At 41.9% G+C, this 27,677-nt stretch overlaps 2 protein-coding genes across 9 annotated transcripts; both read right to left on the minus strand.

Annotated features, from left to right (window-relative positions):
- Positions 1-1,674: 1,674 nt before the first annotated feature.
- LOC147157457 (paraspeckle component 1-like) lies at positions 1,675-20,396 on the minus strand. Of its 4 annotated transcripts, none has more exons than XM_086063037.1 (12): positions 19,101-20,396; positions 18,331-18,519; positions 17,950-18,251; positions 17,688-17,783; positions 17,392-17,588; positions 17,231-17,315; positions 17,028-17,139; positions 16,891-16,939; positions 16,387-16,493; positions 2,158-12,510; positions 1,963-2,063; positions 1,675-1,761 (listed from the first exon to the last, which is right to left on the minus strand). In XM_086063037.1, the coding sequence occupies exons 1-10, from the start codon at positions 20,253-20,255 to the stop codon at positions 12,400-12,402; spliced, it is 2,403 nt and encodes an 800-aa protein (XP_085919163.1). In that variant the 5' UTR covers positions 20,256-20,396; the 3' UTR covers positions 1,675-1,761; positions 1,963-2,063; positions 2,158-12,399. The 4 variants fall into 4 exon arrangements, with proteins under 4 accessions (XP_085919163.1, XP_085919164.1, XP_085919165.1 ...); XM_086063038.1 differs by having other exon boundaries at positions 17,237-17,315; positions 18,331-18,522; XM_086063039.1 differs by having other exon boundaries at positions 2,158-2,209; positions 18,331-18,522.
- A 328-nt stretch (positions 20,397-20,724) lies between these two features.
- Positions 20,725-27,628, minus strand: lypla2 (lysophospholipase 2). 5 transcript variants are annotated; one of them, XM_086063097.1, is made up of 10 exons: positions 27,551-27,628; positions 24,237-24,329; positions 24,099-24,130; positions 23,843-23,908; positions 23,709-23,756; positions 23,543-23,613; positions 22,424-22,497; positions 22,178-22,279; positions 21,928-22,101; positions 20,725-21,839 (listed from the first exon to the last, which is right to left on the minus strand). In XM_086063097.1, exons 2-10 carry the CDS (start codon positions 24,312-24,314, stop codon positions 21,789-21,791), a joined length of 696 nt encoding a protein of 231 aa, XP_085919223.1. In that variant the 5' UTR covers positions 24,315-24,329; positions 27,551-27,628; the 3' UTR covers positions 20,725-21,788. The 5 variants fall into 5 exon arrangements, with proteins under 5 accessions (XP_085919223.1, XP_085919224.1, XP_085919221.1 ...); XM_086063098.1 differs by lacking the exon at positions 27,551-27,628 and adding an exon at positions 27,355-27,542; XM_086063095.1 differs by lacking the exon at positions 27,551-27,628 and adding an exon at positions 25,896-26,000.
- Between the last annotated feature and the right edge of the window lie 49 nt (positions 27,629-27,677).

Genomic DNA, 27,677 nt, shown 5'->3' on the forward strand with positions numbered 1-27,677 from the left:
GTCATCGATATGGAATCGATTTTCCTTTTCACGCCCGGTATCGATTCATAAAACATGACTTGATTATTTTATCTTTTCCCCCATAAATTCTTAAGAAAATCATTTTAATGGCCAATTTTTTGTCTTAGTTTTTTTTTCTTGACTGTTCACATTAATTTAAAAGTATTTTCTTTTATGAAAGACCTGATATTACACTTTTCTGAATCTTTTAAACTCATTCACTGTCATAAATTCATTAAAAAATATATATATTAAAAATTAGGGGCGACAGGCAGGCGATTAACATTTTTAATTGTAATTAATCGCATTACTTCACTAGTTAACTCATGATTAATTACAAATTTTATATCTGTTCTAAATGTACAATAAAATTAATGTAGGTTTTCATACTCTTGTTAAAAGTGGAAAAAAATGTTTAATAGAAATAGTTGAAAATAATTTTTGACGTTCATAGCCGTCAATGGCAGTGAATGAATTAAAGAAAACAAAAAATTTGGGGCGATTAAAATTTGTAATCATCAATCGCATGACTTCAGTAGTTAACTCACGATTAATCACAAATTTTATATCTGTTCTAAATGTACATTCATTTGTTTTAGTTTTCATACTCAACAAAAGTGGAAAAAAAATGTTGAGTTCAAATGAATGTTTGACGTCTATAGCCGTCAATGGCAGTGAATGAGTTAATTTATATTTACAATTATTGACTTTGATTATGAAAATATTTTAATCTCATCCTTGCTGATGTCAATCCAATTAGAACACGTGTTACTTTCATTTATAAACTAAATTGACCAACAAAATGTATATTTTTTTATATATGTGGAGTTTTTATCATGTCGTTGACATTTAAGAAGAATTGATGTTCCATCAGTAATCAAATTTGGATTGAATTGAAGTGAACCGAACCGTGAAAAAACAAAAGGAAACCGAACTGAACTCTCGTGAATGATAATAGAATGGATTGAGGAAATTAGAATTGAGACCGAGCCCTACGGATGTCTTTGTGAAACCCTACCGGATGTGTTGTCTGTTATGGGTACGTTTTCTCAGGGTTTTTGTGCCTTCAAAGCTATTTTCACACAAGAGATTGCAAGACTAAGCTCCATTATTCATTTACACACCAAAAATATATAATTACTAAATAGTCACATCTGCTAATTTCCAAACAAAATAATGTGATAAACTGATTCAATTCCATGACTGTATGAAAGATGCATTTATGGTTTCGCTGGAATTTGTTGACAATGCCAAGCTGACGCACAGAACCTCCGCGCGAAAGGAGCTCGTTCGAAGTGTTCGCTTTTAATCGCAGATCAGATGACCGTGAAGGTCAAGGCTTTCACACGCGCCTGCGGTGCGAGGATTGCGTGTTCCGGTGTCGGGTCAGCGTGACACAAACCCACATTCAATCTGGCCACCGCGGGTGGATCGCCTTGCTTCTGTGTCTCTGGGCTGGACCTCCTCCAAGGAAATGCGGCACCTTCCCAAACACACACTAATGTCGTTTACCGTGAGAAGGCTTTCGGTAGGATTAACGTCACTTTTTTTTAGTGAGTTGGCGATACAGTTGCAGGCTGGGGGGGGGGGGGGGTGTAATCAGACACTGGAGACTTGTTTGTTTTGCTACCTGGTGCTGTTGCACTTAATAGCAGAAAGGAGAGGAGTAAAGACTCAAGTGTATTTTTTATTTTATTTTTTCATATTTTAGAGTATCCATCCACTCATGCTTCGTCCAGTGGTGCATCACGGAATGCACCTCTGCCAGGGGAGGGGGGGAAAAAAACAAACACAATTAGGCATTTAAATGAAGATGAATTTTTGAAGTATTCAAACAAACACACACACACACACACACACACACACACACACACACACACACACACACACACACACACACACACACACACACACACACACACACACACACACACACACACACACACACACACACACACACACCGCTGATTTGGACATCCTCGTCGTGAGTAAAGGCAGACAAACGGGGATCTCCCCCCCCCTCCCCAAGGTTGTTGCATCATTTCACCAAGTGACCATGATCTCTGGAAATCACAAGTACACAAAAATGAGCACGACACTATTTCAGATTGCGTTTCTTTCAATTACAAATCTATGATGTACAGATTTGGGAGTTACCGTCATGGCGAAGCGGCGAGGCCGGTCACCCTCCGTCGGCAAGTGGAGGCTCCTGCGGCGAGACACGCAAAACAATGAGAAGCCGACAGGGAAAGTCCAAATAAAAATGGCAGCCTGTGCGTGGTTTGTGTGTGTCGGCGTCCTAAAAAGGTTACGATATGAACATGCATTACACAAAATGTGTTAATGTCGTATGTGAGACTCGTGGTCACGCTACACAAGGTCCTGAGTCGGCAGGAACGTAAAAAAAAAAAAAAAAAAGTATTATTATTATTATATATATTTTTTTAAATAAAGTTTGACCAAAAGCCATGTAGATAATGCGAGAAAATGCAAAGAATAGCTTGTGCAAAGCATAATCATTCAAAATGGCACATATGTCAAAAACATCGAGCAGAAAATAAAAACGGAAGAAACCTTTACGCAAAGGTTGACCCTGATCAATGTTTAAAGTTCTTAAGGTATTGTTGTTAATTGGCGAAATTGTGCAGTGTGACCTTGGCGAAAGTAGAAGTGTCGTAGGGAGCATGAGTGGCATTGTTCACCAGAGGTGGGAGACAGTCACACATACAAATCCTAAATCAGTCTCAAGTCTTGCCCTTCAGGTTTCAAGTGAGGGTCAAACAAGCCGCAGAGTCCCAAAACCCTCCAAAACGTCGTCATATATTAAAAGTTAAAACTGTATTTGACTTAAGTCTTTATAGGGGAAAAACATCCCTCTCTGCCCCCCATCTTTGACTGAAAATTAAACTTCAGGAGTCTGGTAAGCTGATTACCTCTCATATATGATCCAAAAAGGTACAGCGTCAAACCGGTAACATTTCATGTTTGGCAACTTTCCAACATGAATAAGCAATGCTACCGATGTGGCTTAGACCAGCTTTGTGGTTTTTGTCAAGGGATTTGGGGGGGGGGGGGTGAAGAGAGTCGCCATTCAAATTCCACCTTTAAGCAAGTCCGACAAGTCAAGTCGTAAAAGTTGCATATTAGGGCTGCACGATATTGGAAAAACATGCGATACAGTCGCTAAATATAGCAATATCGATAGTATTGCAATATTTAACGTGTACATGAATGACATGAAAGAATTAAATTTTTGGGCAAACTAAATGTATTCCTAGATAATTAATTACCTCTATAATGTTCAACTATTGGATGGCGGTGCTCATTTGAGTTAAACGCAGATAAAAGCATAAAATGCTTGTGGGCCAATATCACGATATCGCTATTTTTTCAATATCTTATGCAGCCCGACTCACGATCTGTACTTGCCTTAGTTTGCTTCAAAAAAAAAAAAAAAAATAAATAAAAAAGCTTCCGTAATGTTTATTTCTAATGTTTCAAGACTTGTTGTGTTTGTCAAGTTAGGTCGAGTCTCACTACAAAGTCAAAGGTCTTTAAACAGTCATCTTTAGGTTTATCTCAACAAATCCAAGTCTTAAAATTGGCGACTTACGTCCCCCACCTCTGCTGTTTACTTGTCAAGCTGCAAGGATACATGACAAAACTCCAGACCACTGCATACTTATATATATAAATATATATATATATAAAAAAAAAAAAACCTGAACCCTGGGTTATGTTGCAAGTTGTGTTACCACACCCAAGTGGCAACAGAGCTTTTTCCGCTACAGGCCAAGTCGCTTTGCGTAGCGTTGGCGGCCATTAGTGGCCGCGAGGGGAGTTCTGGCATCACACTCGTGTTTTTGGTCGAAAGGCAACCGAAACCCGTCTCGACCTCTCGACTCTTGAGAAAGGAAATGGATCACAGTGCAGATGGACAGGCCTCGATAGAGCGGATACAACACAGTTCCTCGAGAAGCACGCAACCACAATGGCCACTCGCTGGCGGGACGATGCCCCAACAAGAGACGACCTCAAGGATGGAAGCACAATGACGGTAATAATGACAAGATATTCGTGTACGCCCGCCCCACAACACATGAAATGACTTCAGATTTGATTTATTGGTACAAATGTCGTGTGCAAACCATGAATGTTGTTTAACGGTTTGACAATTTGACTCATGTCATGATTGCAAACCAGACTTTTTTTTTTTTTTTTTTTTTTACTCAACATTTATGCGTTGAGACTATAATGTTAAAATGTATGGTGTGTTATGAGTGATTGCCATCGAGGGTCATCAGCACTGCTTTAGGAAACAATCCAATTTCACTTGATTTGTTTGAAAGTTTATTAGTTATAAAATATCTTTGTTCATCTATGGCAGCAATGTAAAGTTAAGAGTTAGAATAAAAGTAACGCCTTTTCAGTTTAACAGACCTAAATTTCACACAGTCAATTTGTGAGTAAATTCAGACTAGGTAATCTCAGGATTCACATTTTTTTGGTAGCATGTTTTGGGGTTTGCATTAAAAAAAAAAAGGGGGGGGTTGCCTTGTGCCTTGCCTCGAAGGTTGGGATTGGAAACACTGGTTTAGAATAATATCAAAGCCTGTTATGTCATTCAAAACAATCATTTAAGACTCCCAAACCCCATCAACACAACAGAGATGTGATACGAAAAGAGATTTAAGTCCAGTTGAGACTTCTTTAAGGTTCTTTTGAAAAATATCCTTCAATCCCACACCCAGTTATATGCAAGAACCAACCTGAAAAACCACAAAGACACTTTTGATCCAAAAACCAAAGCCATGTTCTGGGTTCAGAATAAGTAAAGTCAAAAGCAAAAAAAAAAGAAAAAAGTACTATGAATATTATTCATTGGTCGAGGTATAGCAATGTCCACCAAACAGTCCAGTACATCACCAAGGTAACCTTTGGACGGGTAAGCAATGATTATTTTGTAAATTGTGATATAATAGATGCCAATGAGGGCGACAAAGCTTTTTTTTGTTTCGCTTGGGTTAATCAACACAATATACTACCAGGTGCCTTTTTCTACTACTGGTGATAGCCAGCCAGAAAAGTGCCAAAAGTTATAAAAGTGGCTCTCTCACTGGCCATCCTTATTTCAATGACTTGCCAAACAAAGTGGCATGTTGGGTGTTTGAGTTACACACCTCACTACCCGCACCCCCCGCTGGGTTGACAGCAATTTACGTTGCCACAGATCTAATTGTCTGTATGGTCCGGCCAGACCAGATGTATGAACACACACACACACGCACGCGCGCGCGCACGCACGCACGCACGCACACCGGCACGGGCTGCTTGAAGATGGAAATACTCATGTGAAATAATTGTGTAGCGAAGGCAACTGTTCTGCTTGGTGGAAACAAAACCGGTTTAATTCAGTTCAAGTTTCAAGTCGCGAGGGATGGTTTGAAGAGCAGCACTTTTTCGTCAAGAGTGAAAATGGCCATTTTTGAATACAAACTCTCCCGAGTAACACCGCCCGCCCTACGACACAGCAACCGAGGCGCTTCTGAGCCCCGTGTCAAAAAGGCAACAAAAAGGGAAGGTTTTAAGGCATACTTGACGCGTGGTCCAGAAAGTCGACCACCGACTCAGCCACTCTCACTCATCGTCTGATACGCGGCACTACAAGCATCACATTCACACGCACTGCAGAGTCGACGGCACTTGTTTTTTTTTATGTACACATCCAAGAGTTGTAGGATCTGCACTGTGATGCCATTTGATGGAAAAGTGTGATGCCAGAAGCCCCTCCCCTTCATGTTGTCACCGTGACGCGAGTGAGGACAGAGAGGAGAAGGTTATGGGACATCTCGGATAAGGTAAACATGGATGAGCACTTACCTCGCTCGTGCCGTGTTAGCGTACCTCTCTGGCTGCAGCGCAAACAAGTCCAGGCTTTACTGTCCACTGACTGCTGCAGAACTACTCATGGGAGCAATGTAACTTGCGGACTGGGGGCAGCCCGCCTCTGACAAGTTGGCTGACTTGCGGCTAACGCAGCTCGCTTTGCCAAAAACATGACACACACACACACACACACTGAAGCACAGCGGGCCACAATTTGTAGACCCGATCGTAGGTAGATAAGGTTTAGGTTCACAGTGAACAGATTTTTGCCACAAAAAAAAAATCCGGACATGAATACAAGTGAGCCATAAATACTGGCGGGCTTCTTTAGAAACAGATGGCAGACTTGGTATTTTTGTCACCGTCTTTAAGTTTCCCTCAACGTGGCGTTTTGACCAGGAGACCAAAAATGTTTAATTGTCTCATATTACATACAACAAATTGATAAGTTTGTTCACCCAGTTTAATTTTAAAATGGGGCTTGGAAAAATTAAGTTTGTAGTATTTTTTAGCAAGACGCATACAACGTAGCATAGAATGGGATGCCCCCCCCCCCCAGGCCTCAAGATTAACGCGTGGAGAGAATGTTGGGTCATTTAGCTTTGAAATTCTCAAAAATCGAAAGTTTAAGAATAGAGAAATATGGTGGCCAGTCACTAAAAATCTATATTATATGGAGATGAATGGGGCCAGTTTTTAGCAAACAACCTGCCCAACATTTAATTTCTACACATTAGTACCGTGTCTAAAATAATTAAAAAAAAATAGTCTTATCAGAGCATTCTGCTTTTCTTTGACTTATTTTTATTTACTATGATCTTTTTGACATTTGATGAAATATTTTAACAGTCTGATGATAGCGTAAGTTTAGAGGGTAAAATAAGTCACTCCGGTAAAATCTTGAAACGAATCTAAAATCAAATAGAAAGTATATTTAGATTTAAAAAAAATTCTAATAGCTTTCTTTGGTCCTTCAATACAATCGTTCTCCTGTAAAATACAAACGTTGAACAAAACGATCAAAACAGACTCGGCTTTACAGGCATTTTATATTCTTCTCAGAAACAATTCTTAAAACTTCCCGCTTACAGGTTTAGTTCTGCTCACGAGCACCAGACTGCAGCAGCGACGGTTTGCATAGCCGCGTGATTTAGCAGGCAATTTTGCTCTGAGATGACGCGCCCAATATTATGACATTTGAATTTGAATTTAAATTCATCTTCAACGTTAACGCTTTCATCTCGACAGCATGGTGCTACAGAATATTAGCTCATTCAATGCGAGGGACGCATTTTCATGTCTTGAAAGAATAAACACATTCAAACCTACGTACAAATATATATACACGCACATTTTTCTCTCCATGTGACGGGGTAAAGGAAAGTCCAAGTACAGCTGCCACTGTATGAGTTTAAATACATTTTAAATGCAGTCAATTCAAACTTGTTCCAAGAAATGAAAGCAATCTTGCACCATTACAAACGATAGGCTACACCGGACGTTCACAACACCAATTTGAAGAGAAGGAGATCAAGTCGTACCTTTTCCATCCACACCACCCCAACGAGAGCTACACACGAGCTACTGCAGAAGTTTACCCCCCCCCCCCCCCCTTAAATAAAATCATCAGCTCTGTAGTCAGCAGACTTAATTGCTGGCTTTGGATTGTTCCTTCTCACCTTTAAAGATGGACAAACCTGTTAAAGAAAACAAATTGTACACCACACATACAACATATATATATATATATATTTTTTTTTTGGATGGACATTTGGCTCAAGTGCTATTCTCTTAACGATAAATGGATGCAAAAATGCATTTACGATGTTATTAGGTTTTTCAAAGTTTATATTTCATACAACGTTAAATGGCATTAAAGAATCCCAGTTACAACTACGGAGTTTTCTATCAATTTAAGTCAGCGACAATGTAAAGAATCAAAAGTCTGTGCATCGTGATTGAACACTAAATGGTTGAGTCCTCAATAAAGAAATGCTAATTGACCATTTACCCAGTAGTGCTCCGAGGACTGCAGACTCGTGTCAAAAAGTGCAACGCAAACACGGTAAAGCAGCATTCCGCTGTTGCGCTGCACACAAATGGCTGCTGAGAGAAATGGTATCAGCCCCAAGTGTAAATGCTATAAATCCAAGTTAAAAGCCATGCCCCCCCCCAGCCCTAAAAATGCCTATAGTTAAGGATTTTATAACAATGGTAAAATCAATTTTTCAAAAATCTAAAAAAAAGATACTATTTCATTGCTTTCAAATGTCCTAAATTCTTGTTTGTAAATGCTTTTAAAATATATATTTTTTTTTAATTGCGTGAAGCACTTCGAATTACTTTGTCTAAGCAACATGTTATACTCTATAATGCTGCCTTGGCATCGATCAGCAGCGGGCAGTGGAAAACATACTACAGTACACGTATGCATACACACGCCGCTTGTTCACACGTCTCTGCACAGTGTGTTCAAATATCCATTGTTTTAAAGTAGCACTAAAGAACTTTTTCAACCGTAATAAAATATTTTCAGAACTCTTCTGATGAAAACATCGACTCAAAACTAGTTGAATGGTGCCATTGCCTGAGGGGGTCTGTATCGTTTTTACTGGCACTAAGCAACTTTGAGGAGGATGGTAGGAACACTGCCACACAAAAAAAAAAAAACTGAAAATGTGCAGACTGCTTTATGGCATACGTCAAAAGCTACCCCGGGTGAAAGGACAGTCAAGGATCAACATTGGCCCGGATTTCACTCGCTGGCGTGAGCTAAAAACGACGCCCTCAAAGGAAATGTGGTCTTCCTTCAGATCTCATCATGGATGGACTGTAAAACTCACAGGGGAAGTCATTCCTGCAATATGACAACAGCCATAATTAAAAGTTCCACGTTAAAACTAAAAGAGGAAGAAGGTTTCCATTTCATATTATGCATCTACTCGCGTTGCCATTATTTTGACGTTATCATTTTTACCCAGCTTATTCGGCTCCTGTATTTGTACATTACTACTATGCTTGATAGTAACATTAATTTGTCTGATGCCTATTGTCACTAAAATTGCTATATTTTTAGCAGACCAATAGCATCAAGTTGATCTGGCCGTTGACGGTACAGAACTTCTGAAAGATCGAAACAAAGAAGCAGGTACTCAAACGTATCAACCTCAGTTAAGAGTTAAGTTAACCGGTTGAGCTTGTATTTAAAAAAAAAAAAAAAGAGGTTACCGCAACATTTGTCATGCAAGTCACAGATGGGGCCGTTACCTACCAATTTCCATTGGTGCTACACTGACTTCAAAGCCAAATGCAGCCTTTCACAATCTACCATCACTTGAGGTTTAAAAGATTTGCTAAAGCGCTACACAGCCTCAATTTCCTCCACAGTCCAAAATCTTTATAGTCCGTCAAACCTGTTAAAGAAAGAATGTAAAGAGCACATCAAAGTAGCAATACAGAATATACTACATATATCCAACCGCTAAAAACATTTAACTATAATCTACTTGGGTGTAAAATTTAGGACAACATTATTTTAAGATGTTATTTAAATGTTCCTCTTCAATGTTTTTAAATCCCCACTAATAGACCAAACTGGAATCAAATGCATTTCAAAATTGACAAATTTAGGAATCCCCGGTAGACGCCTGAAAATGGGCACCAGTTAGGGATCGCCCACGAAACCATTTAAGGAGGAAATTAATTACATAGAAAAGACGACAGATTGCTTAAAACTTGTGCCATCGAGACATTCCCCCGGACTTTCGATTAAATGTGTTGCTACGGGGAAACAACATCAAAAGGGATGATGGACAACGAACATCAAACATTTCCAAAACATTTTGAATGGATGAGCTTGGAGATGACGGTAGCCATGATGGCTGCACAAGTATGTCAGTGGGAGGGTCTTTTACCTTTTTCAAAGAGTTATACAAGCATAAGCCACAGCGGAACAACCAATCCTGGAACGTAGAAAGCGCCGCTGATTTGGTCAACAGACGATGATTTGCCAGTTGTCCGATGACAACCGACACCCATAAATGCAATACTTTTTTTTTTTTTTTTTTTTAAAGATAACTTTAACCCAGTTGAGATGATCAGTCTTGTCCTCTGTGTACCCGATGTAGCTAACCAACTAATTGACATTTTTAGAGTGTCCAATGGCTGCAAGAACTGTCCTCCAGAACAGACTTCCTCTTCAGATTGTGGTCACTTGGTTTATAAGAGGAGCAAAGACAACAACAACAAAAAGATGTATATCACTGATATAATTAATATAGATTCAAGTTTGTTATTACAGAGCTAATTGTTTATGAAATGCACATTTGTCATCGGGCAGTGGTTAAGTACAATGGCAGCACTGAAGAGCAGCTCTACTGCGCAATACTGATCGCCTCATAATCTTGAATGTTGGAAGTTTATACCTACGTTTGTCAAGAAATGTAAAGACCATACAAAGATGGGATCATAAAGAGATGCAGGACAAACCAATCAATTAGCAGACGGACGAACTTCCATCGTCTTATGCAATCTTTTGATTAAGCAACCAACAAAACGTTTGCAACTTGATCTTCCTCTGGAGAATGTCTTGTCTTCTTAAATCCAAAAAAGTGAAAGGACGCACGTCTCAATAAAGATGCGTTTCAAGCTTATGAGCGGCCATCGCGCGCTCATGTCCAACAGCTTCTGAGCACACAGCGCAGCAGTTTTGACTGCAATTCGGGATAGCAGCAGCTCAGCTGTCGCTTCGGAGTCAAAAAAGTCACGGACTAAAAATGCAACATTGGCAACTGGACTGCATCGTCCTTGTGACCTGGTTCTCCGTGTGGTGTGCAACTAATTATACAGCAGAGCTATGAATTGATTTTCGCCTTCAAGAATTAGAAAGAGAAATTAATTGAAAATTAACAAAAACGTCATCTCGCTTTATAACTGCTTACTACAGCTCCTACAGAGTGTGTGTGTCAATATACATACATATCATGGCAATAGACAAGACCATTTGGTGACTACTTTTAAAACCTGCCTTAAACACAGCATAAGGCTTGAGCTTTAAACTTCGTTACCACTTTGTAGGGGTGGGAACTATAATCGTCTTTTTGATGCGTACTAAAAAGATTCAGGAGGTATTAAAATTTTGAAGTTTAAAGAAACTAAAAGCCACAGTTGTCTGCTGTATATTGCACTTTCATGTATTAAAATACAGGTTACGCTAAACCAGATTGATAAGTTTAAATATGTTTTTGTAAATGTATTGTGATAGGAGGAAGTTAGACATCTGTTAACGCAAATGCTTTTTAAAAATGTTGTTTGCACACTTGACTATTGTAAACCAGCTTGCCGTGCCACTTTTATAAAAGTCCAAGTGTGAAATAATAATCATTGCTCTTCCTTGAGGGCTGCAATCATTTATATATATATATATATTAAAAAATATAATAATAATTGGTACCAGTGCTTTACATGGACTATAAAACGTAGTGATGCACCGGAATCGAATCGAATGCCTCAATCGGAATTTAATCAAATGATGGGCCCCTGGATCGGAACCGAGAGGTACCCATAGATTCCCCACCCCTACCACCACTTTGTTCTACTTAAAATTATGTCATATGTTCCGTTTAAATGTTATTCGTGTACAGCCCTTCGTTTTAGCTGCGGTCGTTTTTCCAAGTGCTCTATAGTCTATAGATAACCGAGTTGATTGATCAGGGCACAAAAGGATAAAAGGTAAAGCTTTCATTATTAGAATTCAAGAGACCCCAAAAGGCTAAAAGGTTTTCTGTACAACAGTGGGCAATACAGAAAAAACATCGACCCCAACAGAAAATCCAGGGTTCAAGTCACTGAGTGAGCTGGAAAAATGCTACACTGTAATCCTCAGCTTCAATGACCACTTTCTGAAATACTGTAAATTACAGGTGAGTTAATTATGACAGGTGAGTTAATTATGAGATAGGCAAAGTACGCATCTCTGATTACCACTATACAAAGATTTGATAGTGGGGTATGAGCACTGCATGCTTGACCCGTCATACAACTACACGAAGGTCCATATGATGGTAGTGAGCTATCAGAGCCATTTTATTGTTGACAACCAAATGCTGCAGCTTTGGTTGTTTTGAACGCAGCAAGAATAAATATTAAAGTTTGGCCAAATGGAACTCAATTTTGTTTTTATTGTAACATGCTTTTGAAGTGGATGGCACAAACACAGCCATGGAGAATTAAGAAGAAAAATTACAATTCACGACCAATCACACAGCACAGTACATCTAGAAAGTAATTAGTATACAGGGGTCAAATGCAGCTAAAGGGAAATCTCAGCTTCCTATACTAGTGACAATACAAAAAAAGTAGACTGACTGGTCATAAAATGAAGTGTCAAGACAAAATGCTGGAACATTTGGAAATTAAATACAAACTAAGTCAGCCTATTTATTTTTTTTAGGGGAATCTGTACAAAAAAAAAAAAAAACGCGCTGCAACTAGGAACGTCAAAGGGGGGCGTGTTTAAAAACGAGCTTTCTTAGCGGGACTGTCAAAGTCTTCGCGGACCCTGGCGTAAGCGCCGTTACCGGGCCCCATTCCTCGGGGACCGCCCTGAGCGAAGCGCTCATTGCGCTGTGGAGGGCAACGTGCCAGTAAGGCGGGCAAGGGGGTGGTGGGTGTTCATAAGGGGTGGGGGGGCAGTGCACAAGCACACAGTTCATGTCCATGTTGGAGGGAGATGTATGAGTGAGTGTGTGTGTGTGTGTGTGTGTGTGTGTGTGTATGCATATATATATATATATAAATATATAAATGTGTGTTCGTGTATGCATGTTTAGATCAACAAAAGCAGCAGGCCACACATCCGAAGAAAACGTTCGTTCCAATATGAAGGTCCACAGGTGCCACAGGTTACATACGGAAAAGGAAGAAAGGGTAATGCTTTCGTTAGTCAATGCCTCCCTCGCAGCCTCAGCAGTACATACCAAGCCGAGGCTGTAGTCGCTTATAGCCGTCAGCTCTGCTACCGTAGGACCCCATGAAATCCGCCGAGTGGAAACGGCGTTGACGGAACCGAACAGGTTTTGTCAAATTGAGAAACGCGTTACACTGAAAGCTCAACGCGCAATTTTAGAATGGGAGTTCTGACATCAGCGTACATAAAGTAGTGGTCAAATTAAGTCACACTCGTATGCAAAGTGGCTAAGGTGGAGTCAGTCAAAAACAAAAAGCGATTCAAATGGGAAATCTGATGTCAGTTCAGGTTTTTGTGTAAAAGTCCCTGTAAAGTGAAAATGGCTTCTAAATTTGACACCGCACAGGTAACGTCGCAGGGCCTTTACAAGCTGCGACAACGAAGCACTCTAAAGCAGCCATATAAACACAAAGCCCCAGTTCACAAGCGAGCTGTGGTGTCAGACTTACAAAAATATTTTTAAAAAATCCACATGCCTCGCCATTCCGCCTTTTCTCTGTGTGATGTGCGTGCACTCACAGCCAACCACAAGGCACGCTAAAGCAACCATGCCAGACAACTACCCCGAAAAGGGAAGACATTTGGGATGCATTTTGGGGTTTAACTGCACGCGGGTAACTGCTGATGCAAATGAAGGCACTCTTCATTGGTGCTCTTATATAGTACACTTTTGCACACCTCCCTTCCTTGAGTTTGCCAAAACAGCCTAGTTTAAAAATGCAACAAAAAACTGCGAGGGTAATATTTTGGGGAGTGTTATGGAATTTTTAGTAGTTGGGTGAGATGAATAAAACAGTCTGGTTAACACAAGTCTTACAGAGAGAGCAGTCTACAAGAAGTAATCTGTGAGAGTGTGGGCAGCAAATCATTATGGGAAGATTTTTTTATGCAGCCTGGTTAGGTTTTGGGAAGAGAAAAGGAGGCGTCAGCTAGACAGGAAAGCAAGAAGTCTGTATCGAGCAGACTTATCAGTCAAAGTCACTTTGACATCGCTTCATGTACAAGAAGTGAATAGCTCATTGTTAAAGAAAATACAGGTGTCCACAATACAGTATAAACTTATGTTAATATGTGTTAGTTATTTTCTATAACAGGACAGTAAAAAAAAGCCCACACTGGCGACTGCCATGTCGCAATGTTGCATCTTCTGTGAACACGAACGAGGTCGCGAGCATTATGTCACAAATAAATGACACTACTATAGGAGAGGGGTTGAGAAATTGTGCACAACTTGAACCACAAACGCACATCGGCGGATTTCTTTATCATCTGGTTTATCTGTATGACGTAAACGTGGTCGATAATTGTCGATATTATCGTGCATCCCTGACTATGTAGAAACGTTGACAAATTCACTTTACAGGGTTTTTCATGAACGGCGGCAATTCTGATCAGATTGCTTTTGAGAAATACAAATTCACAGATTTAAACGGGAACCAGTGTAAACAAATCCAGATTTCATAGGGTCCTACATTTTGAAACTGCTTTAGGGGAAAAAACAAAAACTATGGTAACAGAACTAAAAGTACTCAACCTCAGACGAATAACAAATGTGATCATGTCCTTTTGATTTTAAAAACGGCCCATGGGTGCAAATGAATCAGCTCATTTGCTGCCTACGTGCTATAAGACATATTGAACTTATATGATTGTACAGCATGGCTAAAAGGCACGTGTGCAATAGAGAAGCTTCAGTTCGTTGTAGGACTGGGCAATAAATTGAATTAATTCGATAATATTGTAATTTCAAAAATCAAAATGGTTGAAAATTTGCTCAATCGTGAAATCCAACTTTGTCTACTGGATTATTAAAAGATGTTGTTCTTATGTTCTGTTACATTCAAATGTTTTTGTGAGTTGCAATTTTGAACAAGTAGCAGATAATGCTGGATGGGTGCTTTACAAGCGCTGCAAACTACTTAATTGTGGCATTTAAGCACAAACTATGAATGTTAAATTTATGGTAAAACTAATTTAGAATCAGTATACATTATTGTTGACTTAACATTTTGCATAAATAAATCAAACCTTTAAAAAAAAATTTTTGTTGGGTTTATTCGATTAAAATCATAATCGTCCTGAATGCCAATGAATTTTTGGCCATATCGCCCAGCCCTAGTTTGCTGTCAGAATCAGTGCTTCCTCCAGTATACCACAAAATAAACCTACAAATGTGGGTCATTGACTGCTAATTATATTTGACGAACGCGTACAAATAATTTATGGGTAACAAATTGAGTTAATACATTGTGAAGAGTATTTCTAAATAAGTTTGTGAGTTATCATCAAAATTCAGATAACTGTTCTTGTTTTCACAGAGGAATGAACAAAAGATGGTGTTGCTCATTTAGAATTGAGCACTGTATATATTTTTAAAAAAACTGGCATCGGGCAGAATCGTACCGCCAAAATTATCACCCAAAAAAAGCATCTTCTTTACTATAAACATTGTAGTATCCAAGAGATCAAGCCATTTTCCAATCTTTCGATTGTTCAATTTGCAAACGTGACCACATACATGTGTGGGCTGGTAGCATAGATTTGTGGGAAAATGACTTGGGACGTTTCTTCTGCCCGATGCCAGCGAAATAATATTCATGGCAGAGTGTCTCAAAAGACAACATGTCAACAAAATGTCACAAAAGTGTCAAACGGTTGAAACACAACCTCATTTTGCGTGACCTCTACAACTATGCTCCTTATAAAAAAAATGTACTTCATTTTCAGGTGGAAAATTATGCTAGAGGTGCCAACCACAGATACTGTCCAGCAGTCTTTGTCAGTCTATATGCAAACAATCCAGAAGAATAAAGACCAACTGACATTTCTATTGTGTATGCAGTCTACAGTAAAAAACACCTGAGCATTCAAGTCATAAGGCTGTGCCTATCCCCCCCCCCCCAGGAGTTCATTATCATAAGTCACTTCTTGATTGTGGTTTGGCCGCCAGCCTGCACTAAACACTATATAAAAAATACAGCCGTTCACGAGGATGAAATACGTGCCTACTTGCATCATAGTAGTTGGTTCATTGCACTAAAAAGGAGCACACAAAAACACACAGACGTCGTCCAAAGGATTTCTTCGCACGACGGATTACACTTCAAGTCTGCTCGCACGTATATCAACAATTGTGGGCTTTAAAAAGACTGGTAGATGCCAAGAAAAAAAGTGCCTGTCCAGCTCACAAGAGACAGGGCTTGCAGTAGCAATCCACAGCACAAAATGTCGCGATATGACAGAAGTTTTAAGAATTTAGTGCAGGCTGACAGTCAGCTTTAAGCTTAACCACTGATAAAATTGAGGGGGAATGGCTTGCCAATGCTCTTTTCTTTTTCTTTTTTTTTTAGTTTATGTGACAATCATATCCGCCAGAATCAACAAGTGGCAAGTGTGTGGTCATAATGCCTGGGCAGATGCCAACTTCCTGCCAAGCCATCATTTGAGGCGACTAATCTGTTCCAAGTCATCTCCCACTGGATGGGAAACGCCTGACACGAGATACAACATCAACGAAAAACGGAATACATTACCAAATCATTGCTCATCTGGGATCCTGGAGACGCTCCCATTGACTGCTGCCCCTCAAATCCCATTCCACTCAAGGAGAAGTTCTGGGTAACGGCGCCGTAGGACATATCTGATTCATGAACATCAACGGGTCAAAAACAAGCAAGAGACCTGACATTTAGTTGTGCAGTGTGCACTCCTGTAAACGTTCTACTGGAAAAGTACCAGATATTTAAGATGTGTCACCAGCTGTAGACCAAGACAGGATAAAAAAAAAATAAGGAATAAGCTGTGGGTGGCGAGCCACCAGCCAGCATGGAGTTTTATTCACCCACGCCTGGAATCAACTCTACTGCCATGACTACAAAACATTCTTAACTGAGATTCTAATCATTTCAGCACTTGTGGCTGTGCACTAAAATAATGCAGATTCTTCCAAATGCTGACATTAAATATAAGCCTTCTGTAATGAATGCTTGGAAGTAGAACTGAGCATTATCCACCAAGAGGGAGAGAAAAAAACCTACCTCCCATGCCCATTGCACCACCGGAACTCATTCTCATGTCTCTCTCCCTCTGAAAAAAAAAAAAAAAAGAATTCAAAAACATTACAATTTCATTCAACGTCAGGTTTCTCTCTTCATTTGCCAAATGCTGAACTCACATCCATGTAGTTGCCCATCCTGTAGCTCTCCTCTCGCTGGCGACGCATCTGTTCCTCCATCTCGCGCTGGCGAAGCATCTCCTCTTCTCGCCTGCGACGCTCCTCTTCTTGCCTGCCCGCAAAAGAGGTGAAACCGTAAGCATGCGCTGTGGCATGCACGTGGACAAAAGCGCGTGGCCCTCCAGCCAGATGAACATCGGTACCGTAACTGCATTTCCTTCCTCTTTTGCATCTCCTGACTGTGGAGCTCCTCCATGCGTCGCAGTTCCTCCTGCCGCCTCATCAGGTCTGCGAAGGAATGTGAAAATTTAGCTGAAGGGGACTGCAACAGTTGAGATGACGACATAGCCGCAAAAGGTCCTACCCTGGCGGAGAAGGTTGGCCTGGTGCTCGTGGTAGGCTTCCTCCATCTCGCTCTCGAGCTTCTCGCGGGCCTCGCGCATGTTCTTCTCCACCTGCTGCCTCTGCTGCTTCTCCATCTCATCCAGTGATTTCCAGCGTTTGGAGTACTCAAACTCAAAGGTGCCTGGGCGGGCAAAGCGCGGGGGCTCCTCTCGCTCTCTGTTCAGAGTATACAGGAAGGACAAAAAATGTTCTGTTAAACTGTGGATGTATACCATACAAAGAGGACAGTCAAAAGGTGACAATGGACGTGCTTACGATTGGTATCTGTGGTTCTTCTGTGCCAGCTTCTCGGGAAGTCCGTCTTCATCATCACACTGTTCAAGAGGCTCCACGAGTATGGGCCTTGGTGACCTGAAACAAAAACATGGCAGCATGTTCTTACAGTGTTCTGTTCAATATACTTTTTTTTTACTTATTTTAAAAGACGGGGTATAGAACTTTTGATGGACTATAATACAGCCAATGGGGAATTCATACAGTTAAAAAACAGAAGCATTAAAACTGGGCTAAAACTCACGTGGTGAGGAGAAAGACACCTTCGTTGCACCGGTCAAGGGCCTTCCTGGCAGCGGGCTTGGAGGCAAACTCGACAATACCCTTGCCAGTGGAGCGCCCACGGTCGTCGACAATGACGATGGACCTTTCAACCAACCCAAACTGGGAGAAAGCCTCCTCCAGTAGCTCATTGGACACGTAGGGCGACAGGTTCTTCACGGAAAGGGCCGCCGAGTGAGTGGCAAAGCGGACGCGGAGGCTTCTCCCTTTCATCGGAAGGTCGTCCAGTTCGGCTTTTGCTATCTCGGCAAGTGCACGAGACTCCTGCAATAAATGTGACAATAATTTCATGGCATAATCAACAAAGAGAATCCTTGCATTCATGAGTAATGTCAAACCTTACCAGTCGAATGAAGCCAAAGCCTTTTCCTTTGTTGATGAAGACCTCACTGGGCTCCCCAAACTTGGCGAAAATCTTTCTGAAATTCTCCTCTGTGATGTCATTGGGGAGGTTTCCGATAAACAGACGGCACCGTTGTGTGTATGCTTTCTCGCCAGGCTTAAGCAACATGGACAGAGTCGCCTTTAAGTCCTGCTAAATATATATATGGGAAAACAACAACTGTGTTAAACACAATACTCTTTATAGTACAAAACGCAAATAAAAATAAATAGGGGCACAAATAAGTTAGGCCATGACTTATTTTCTTGGTCGCCATTTTCTCGTCTCTCGAGGTTAACGTTCGTTCATATCGACCATGAAGCGCAAACAACCTCAAATCTGCTACTACAATTTTTTCGCGGTCGAGAAAAAAAATCACGATATAAAGAGAAAATAAATATGTAGGTCAAAAACAAACGATTATGTAAGTTTGTGACGATGGATTTTTTTTCACACAAAATGGCGGACGGGGGACGCTATCCCGAAGGGTGCGTTTGATTTTAACCCTCCGTGCAAGCGGTTGCGCGAGACAAAGACAGGAAACACACATTATGAATGGATTTTTAGCAGCACCGCCCGGTTAGGCTAAGCGATATGAATTTCAACACAACACTAACATATAAAATAACTACAGTACAACCATTTTTGGGCGACATTTACGATGTTTAAGCGTTTTTGAGTCTTTTAAAAGACTATTATTTTTAATTTGGGGAAAGAGTACAAAAACTAACCTGAAATTTACTTTCCCCCGAACTTGTGCCAGGGGTCTCCTGCTGCTGCGTCTGCCCTTGCACCGGTGTATGCAATGTTGTATTCATCTGGGGCCCCATTTTCGGACCCGGCCTTTGATTCTGTTGGTTGTGCTGCTGGCCCATCCTCTGGTTCTGCTGAATTTGTGGTTGGCCTGGCCTCTGGTTCTGTTGCGGACCCGTCCTCTGGTTCTGCTGAATTTGTGGTTGGCCTGCCCTCTGGTTCTGCTGCGGACCCGTCCTCTGGTTCTGCAGATTTTGTGGTTGGCCTGCCCTCTGGTTCTGCTGCGGACCCGTCCTCTGGTTCTGCAGATTTTGTGGTTGGCCTGCCCTCTGGTTCTGCAGATTTTGTAGTTGGCCTGCCCTCTGGTTCTGCAGATTTTGTAGTTGGCCTGCCCTCTGGTTCTGCGGCTGGCCTCCCCTTTGATTCAGTTGATTTTGCGGTTGGCCAACCCGCTGGTTCGGTTGTTGTTCTGCCTTCTGCTGGTTCGGTTGTTGTCCTGCCTTCTGCTGGATCGGTTGCGGGCCTACTTTCTGCTGGATCGGTTGCGGGCCTACTTTCTGCTGGTTCGGTTGCGGGCCTACTTTCTGCTGGTTCGGTTGCGGGCCTACTTTCTGCTGGTTCGGTAGCGGACCTACTTTCTGATTCTGTTGGTTTTGCTGAGGACCTGACTTTGGACTCACGGCCGTAGATTGAGTCTGCTGCTGTTGTTGTTGTTGTGGCGGGTTACTAGCGTTTTGAGTTGGTGACTTGAGCTGCGGGTTCTGGTTGGGCTGGGCCGATGTGATTTCTTGCTTTGGCTGAACTTTCGTCTCCGTCGCGGGGGTTGTCGCCTTTTCTTGTTCCTGCAACTTGTCCATCGGGCCTTTCATGGTGAGAGCAGGCCCGGGGGTCGGAGCTGGGAGGCCTGATACGCCTTGGTTGTTCTGTGGCTTCTGGGGAGTCGACTGCTGTCCCCGGTTGAAGTCATTGTTTCCTCCCCGACGATTCTGGTTCTGGAAAGGATGATTTCTAAAATTTTGGTTTGCTATTATACCGCCCCGCATCGGACCGCCTATTCCACCGCCTCGGCGAGGGTTGAACTGGTACATCCCCATGCCGCCGCCGCCGCCGCGGTTATGATAAAAACGAGACATCGATCCTTATTATTATTATCGAATAAGTATGTAAAAGAGCACAAAAACGGTTGGCGAAGTTAATACGCAACGCACACCCTGGCTTGAACGTGTCAAAGATGGCGATCATCGGTTGTGCTGAAAGCCTTCTTTCTTCCTCGGATGCAATGGCCCCGCCTTAAAATTTAATTGGTAAGTTTCTCTCTTCTGCCATCTGATTGGTCTATTATTGTCCACTCCGACACTTCGCCCACTCTAAGCACTTCATTGGTTAATTCGCAGTAGTAGGCGGGACCAGAGGCCATAGTGTTTCCGGGAGCCATTTGGTTTATTCAAATAGTCGTAGTCATTGCGCTAAAGTAATCTCGATTAGTAATTAAATAGAAGAAAACTAAGAAAAAACGATCTGGGCCCATCTGTGTGGAGTTTGCATGTTGTCGTGTGAATAATAAGCACAAAAAAATAACGGATGATTACAGTAAACGGACAGTTAAATGTTTTTCTTGTCGTTTATTCTGCATACAGGTGCTTGGAAACAGACCACCAGTCTCATGTTACTGAATGCTCATCATTTTTAACATAACACAATAAAAGGATGAGATGACCACAGTGGCAAAACACAAACATACATCAAAAAGTTATGGTACACAAAAACAGATGTAAAAACTTAAACCGAGGAGAATCCACATGAGAATGTGTGACACTGTCGCACATTACAATAATTAAAAAAGAAAAGACAAAAGGAGGCAGCAGTCGAAGAGGACAAAAAAGCAAAGTTTAACGTGTGTGACAACTGAGACATTCATTGATTTGTCAACTACAATCAAAGCGGATGTCTCCCCCCGCCCCCAATTAGCTTTTCCAAACAAGAGTGCCAACACGAGAACAAAAGGAGAGTCAAAACAACATTCATGGAAACAGGAAAAAAAAAAACGCAGAACACCTGACAGATGTCGATTTCTTTTACGCACACGGGACTTTGTTGTCCAAGGATCAAGTTGTTCAGGGTTAACTTTCTTTTGTCATTCGTAAAATCACTCTTCAGTTATGCTTCCTACCAGAGCATATTGCCATTTGCGGAAAGTTTTGAAAGTCTGACCTTTGAGATTGTTGATCAGTGGGTTAAGTCCGTTAAATAAGTTGCCAAAGGAGGGAGATCTACTTCATAAGCAATAATAAGCATTTTAAACTTGGGGTATTTTGTGTTTTACAGCTACAAACAAAAAACCCTAGCCATATTAATAAAATTAAATAAAAAAAACACTTGGAATGGGGTTGAATGAGGTGGGCCGGAGGGTGACAAGTGGACAGCAACTCAAAAGGGAAAAGTGTTGCAAGGCGGACACAGAAAGTTGATTTAAACAGGAATGTTGCAAAGTGGGGCTGATTTTCTCCCTCCAGAGGCTACAAATTGTGAGCACTTAATTCAAATGTATTTTTGGAATCCAATTGGCGTGTTTGTGGAAGGAAGAAGGGGTTGCTCATGGCTGTTTCCTGTTTGGGGCAATGACAAATTGGGGTTGGAGGCGGAGTCACAGTAGGGATGAGGTGAGGTCAGATCGGAGGCAAATGCTTCTCAATGAACTCCTTCACCGCCAGCATCTCCTGCAGCGCGACAAACAAACACAAGGACGCGTGTCAGGATGCTGCCGAAACCAAACCCGGGGGGCGCGACTTCACGACACACGGGCACCTGAGCGCAGGACGAGTGAGGGACGCCTGGGTAGGTTTTGAAGGTAATCATCTGCGGGCTGACGATGTATTTGAGCTTCTCCGCCGTCATGGCGCCAAACTGCACGGGGATCATTTCGTCCTTCTCGCCGTGACACTGCAGGATGGGCAGGTTCTTGTAGCCGCTCGACGCCTGCTTTCGCCACAGACGCCACACGTCAGTGCACTGACAACGCCGCGGGCTTTAAATGATCACAAACGAATATAAGCACCAAAGGGAAGGTCTTGTGAAGCGGCAGCCAGCAGCTGAGGGCCACCACGCCGGCCAATTGGTGCTGGCAAGTCAAAGCGGTGTACAAAGACAACGCCCCGCCCTAAAGGAGGAAGCAGACATGTTGACAAACCGCTTTTCAGGAGTCCTGAACAGAAATCGTGGTTCTCAATCAATACTTCAACAACTACTAAAACGGGTGACAATATTCTGGATGAACATGAAACTGCTATCTTCGGGATCCTACCTGAGAGAATCCGCCAAGCATGATGCGGTTGGGAGGGATGCCATTTTTGGCCTCATGCTCGATGATGGCCTTGACTGCAGGGAGCGAGGGGGACAAAAGTGCGGAATTAAACACAGAACACAATGCTCACCAGTTCGAAATGCTCTCTGTTTTGTTTTCTCCACATTCCCTGGTTTCAGAACTATAGTTCGTCCACTAGGGGGAGCTACAGCTCAGCGCATGCCAGTAGTAGTATCGTTTGTGTTTTTAATTGAATTATTTGCTGTTGGCTCAACGTCAGTCAGCAAGCCTTCATTTTGGATAGAAATAGACCGATATGTTTTTTTTTTTTATAGGACTGATACAGATACAATTAGTAGTGAAGGACGCTGATAACAGATATTTGGAGGATAAGGGAAAATATTGGCATCAAAAATAAAAAAAAATACAAATTTCAGCTTTTATTTTTAAGCATATGTTTATTGAACAAATTTAAGGGTTCGTAAAATATTGGAGTTAAAAAAAACATTTTTCTAAAATTTGCTTTACAAAGCTAACAAAGTTCAGGAATCTTCCAGGGGCAGTCTTCAAAAGTTAAATAAAAACTTAAGTAAATAACTCCCTATTGTTTGTCACAGTAAATAAAGTTTTTTTTAAAATTTCTAAATATCTGATGTATTAAAATTACATTGATCTAGTTTTAATTTCAAACAAAGACAGAAGGTGCAGAGTTCCCAGGGTCAGAAGCATCTATGAAAATTTAAATAATGAATTCTCTGATTTTTTCTCTCTCTCTCCTGAACACTTTTTTAAATGGATTTATTATCGGCCGTATGATTCTTCAAAATGGCTGACGCCGATATTTGTCAAAATGCTGAATATCGGCGCCAATAATCGGTCTATCCCCAATTTTGGATGATAACAGGGTAATGTCATCGAACGACTGACCGAGTTGAAGAACAGGCAAATCAATTTACAGATATTTACTGGGCGGAATGGCTCTTCAAATGATCAACTATAGTTCAATGTCGTGGTCTGGCTGCCTTGTTTTACGTCACACTTGTAGTTTTTAATCACTCAACGACCAAGTTGTCAAGTCGTCACAATAGTGGCTCCCCAGTCTACTGTCATAAACCTCACTGTTCTCAGCCGCCTTTTTGATCCCGGATTCGTCCTCGGGGGTTTCGGGGCTGAGGCCTATGAGGTCGAACCTGTGCAAGAGCACAAAACAAACCAGTTAAATATTGTGCTTTTTTTTTTTTTTTTTTGTCATTACGCCTGTCCTGGAAAATAGCATTCTTCTTACCAGGCGGGCATCATGACGTTCATGTTGAGGGTGACGGGGATCCTTGGCCTGCAGAAGAAAGCGAGCAAGTGGATGACGCGACACGTGTGGACGCTTAATCCGTGCATGGAGCGACTCCTTGTACGGACACTCACGCGTGAGGGCAGATGAACTTGACGTGAGGCAGCTGGATCCCCGTCAAGGTGTCAGCCCACCCGTGCCTGGTGACCAAAAAGGCGATGTCATCAAAAAAAACAACACATGGTTTTGGTTTGTCCTCGGGATGCTATCATACCCCAAAATAGTCTCATCCGCCAATCTATATGGACTCTCAGCATTAAATTTAAATACACTGAGGGTGGTTTCATTTATTTTTAGCCTGAACTGAGACTGCGCCGCTTACGTACTTACCCGGAGTCTCCCAATCCATGAAGGAAAATCACCTGTAACCAAAACAGGAAAAATGCAGTTAAACCGCTGCCCTCGTCGTATTAACTCCAATTATGGACATATCACGGCACGAGTCAACGAGTCAACGAGTCAACTCACCGCCGCGGTCTCCTTCTCGTTCCCGGAAACCGTCACAGCCTCGGCGAGCAGCGGCACAGACATGTTGTTGCCACACATACACTGTGAGAGAGTCTGAACACCGAGAAAGCGCACACATTTGAAATGTGATCACATTGAATGTTTGTTTTCCATGAAAAAAGTGCAGCCACCCGTGCTGGCATTGACGATTTGGCTATTGTCACATCTCTGTGCGTTGTGTTGTTGGATGCTGGATGCTCAATCATATCATCCAAATAGGTCAGCTCCACTATGAAGAATTGGCCTTTGTTAGGTTGAATGTGTTTACTACAGATATAGCAATTAAAAAATGCCATCGTTTTCTTAGGCACCAATTACCACCGGACTTCTCAGAATTTTAATTATGCTCAATATGTATGGCATGAAATGATTTTGAATACTGTAAATTGAAGACCAAACCGACACACTTCCACTGCATGGCATAAAAAAAAATAAAAATAGCACTCTGTCTGCATTGATGGCGCAACCTGATATTTTTATCGAAACGCACCCACTGACCCGGACGGAAGCGCGACGTTGAGTCACAGATAACAGCTTTGGGGCACCTAATTATTAGACAGCACAGTCGTAAAAGCCTCTCTTGATGCCCTTTGACTGTGTGATGATGCGGGCCCAGACGGGGCCAGGTTTTGCAAGAGGAAACGCGAGGGGGGTTAATGTGTAAACCGCACTCTGGATAATGCCCGACCTTAGAATTGAAATTCCAACGGCGTCCGGGCCGGGCAGGATCAGCGTGTTTGCTCAATGAAGGTCATTTTCGCATGAAGACGTGCAAGTCTGTCTGGCAACAAAACTGTAAGTATAAAGCGTGTCACCATCATGACTAATGCCTAAAATAGTCTTTCAAAACATGCTGTAATAGTCTGAACTTAACACTTTTGTCGGTTTTATTACAAGACAAATTTGTCTGTTAAAAAAAAAAATGTTTTGTTGATATATTTCATTAAGTTTAAAATGTGTTGCAAGCATCCAGTAAAAATTAATTAAGAATTACAAAAATGATTTTTTACATGGTCTCTATATTGCGTACTTGGGTAATGTGTTCAAAGCGGAGCATTTGAACACCCAAACAATACTTCTTGAAAAACGGAATGATTAGTTGTTGTGTAGCTTTTTTTCCCCCTGCACTCACAAAACAACGCTCAATAACACAGCGTGGGTTTTAAAGGCCTGCTCGGAAACAATGGCTCACACGCTCCGCACGGCAGGAGGCGGTCAGCAGTTAAAAATAGCGCTAACTCAAATGTGGCAACCAAAACTCGGTTTTAATGAAAACACACCTCCGTGGCTTCGAACCCAAAGAAAATTGAAGGGTGATGCAATCAGACGACGAGATTACGTAAAATGTGCAGTTAATAACTTATTAATGGCCACTCAAAGTGGTTACAATTGGCTTCTGGGAAACAGTATGGTGCAGTGGAGAGCATGACCCACCGTAGTAAACATATCGTAATACCTCTCCTGGCAGTGACAAAGCATTGAAGGCACCTTTGGTGGGTGAAAAACGCCGGAATCATTGAGATTTTGTACGTTTTTTCGTGTTCCCAACTTTGACGCTGGCTGTAATGAAACTACTCAAGTGAATTACTGTGGTTAATTCGGACATTTTATGGCTCGAACCTTTTCACTTTTCATTTGGTTAGGGGGCTCCAGTCGCAGTCCATTTACAAGCCTTCATGTGTGCCATCTGCATGACTTCAATTACTAGAGAGCATATAACACACACACACACACACACACACACACACACACACACACACACACACACACACACACACACACACACACACAGTCTAATTGAATAAAAGGCTCTCATGCTAGCTAGCATGTTTCAGTCAAAATGTAGGATGGCACACAAAGATAAAAATACTTTCTCTTTCTCTTTCCATAGCGCTGTCACTATCGAATATTTTTTGAATCGATTAATCAATCGAATCCATTTGAATTTTTAATTAAAGTGTATCACAAAAGCATTTTTTCCCCTGATTACTGTTTTTAACCAGTGATTGGTGGTTATTTCATATTTGGAATGTGTATAGTGATTAAAAAAAGGGGAGGGGGGTTGATTGATGTACTACGTTACTGGTTCAGTCATTGTTTTCCAAAGTAGAAACAGCTGTTTGCAAAATCAGTCTTCTTTCATGAAGGACTACAGAAATCAGTAAAAATAATAAAATAATACTGTTGATATGCTGAAATCAGAGGATTTGGACAATTTGCAAATAAAATATGGCAGCAAACGATTACTTGATTATTAAAATAGCTGTTGATTAATTTCATTATGGATTACCCGATTGATTTTGACATCTCAACTCTGACACACACAGCGGCGATATTCACTCATTTCAGGGAACTATTGTCAAAATTTAAGTTATCTTTCTCAAATAAACGCTGCTGACCTTTTGTTTTTGTCTGAAATTAAATGGTCTCTCTCGTTGCCACACGACGACATAAAGACAAGAACACAATCTCACTCTTACACACACACACACACACACACACACACACACACACACACACACACACACACACACACACACACACACACACACACACACACACACACACACACACACACACACACACACACACACACACACACACACACACACACACACACACACACACACACACACACACACAGGGTTGGTTGGGGGTTTTAGATCGCTGCCAGACAACAGGACGATCAAATGCGGCAGTGAGTGACAGGCGGCAACCCCCCCCCCCCCCTCTCATTTCCTCCTCCACACATCATACAACCGCAGCTCCCCTGGCCAACAACCACCACAATCGAGCTCACTATTGACCGCGGTCGAACGACCTGACCGACAAAAGTGACGGCGGAGGCGGAGGCGGAAGCTGGGCGGCGCGCGGTTATTGAGCCGGGGGAGGACAATGGTGGATTCTTCCTTTCATCCCTCGTGATGGCATTCAACCGTTACAATCAAACTCTCTATCCGACTAGCCCACCATCCCCCTGAGACGGATTAAATCCCGGTTAATCTGTCCTCTTTACACACACACGCACACAACGTTAGCATGTGCTAATGCTAACACAATAAATGTAATTGTCTGCTACCGGCGTCTCCGTCCGTGTGTCCGTCCGCGACGATGGGGAGCTCAAACGTCACAAAATGGCCACCGTGCGCCGAGGGGGAACTTCAGGAAGGGTCCGAAAACGTATTAAAGATGATATGTCCGCGAGTAAACCGCGGAGGACGCAAATGCGGTGAAGCCGCGGCCCGCTAGTAGCTGACATAAAATGTTCCACTCACCGCTGGCTGCTGTCTTCGTTCACTATCGAGCAGAACTTCCGGTTGGCGGCCATACAATCGAGGGGCGGGGCATGCATGTGACGCCAGACATAACCATGCCCATAAGTGATTATGATATTAAAAAACA

This window comes from Leptonotus elevatus, chromosome 19 (assembly GCF_054856555.1).
Source record: "Leptonotus elevatus isolate MCC_2025b chromosome 19, RoL_Lele_1.0, whole genome shotgun sequence".
NCBI lineage: Eukaryota > Metazoa > Chordata > Actinopteri > Syngnathiformes > Syngnathidae > Leptonotus > Leptonotus elevatus.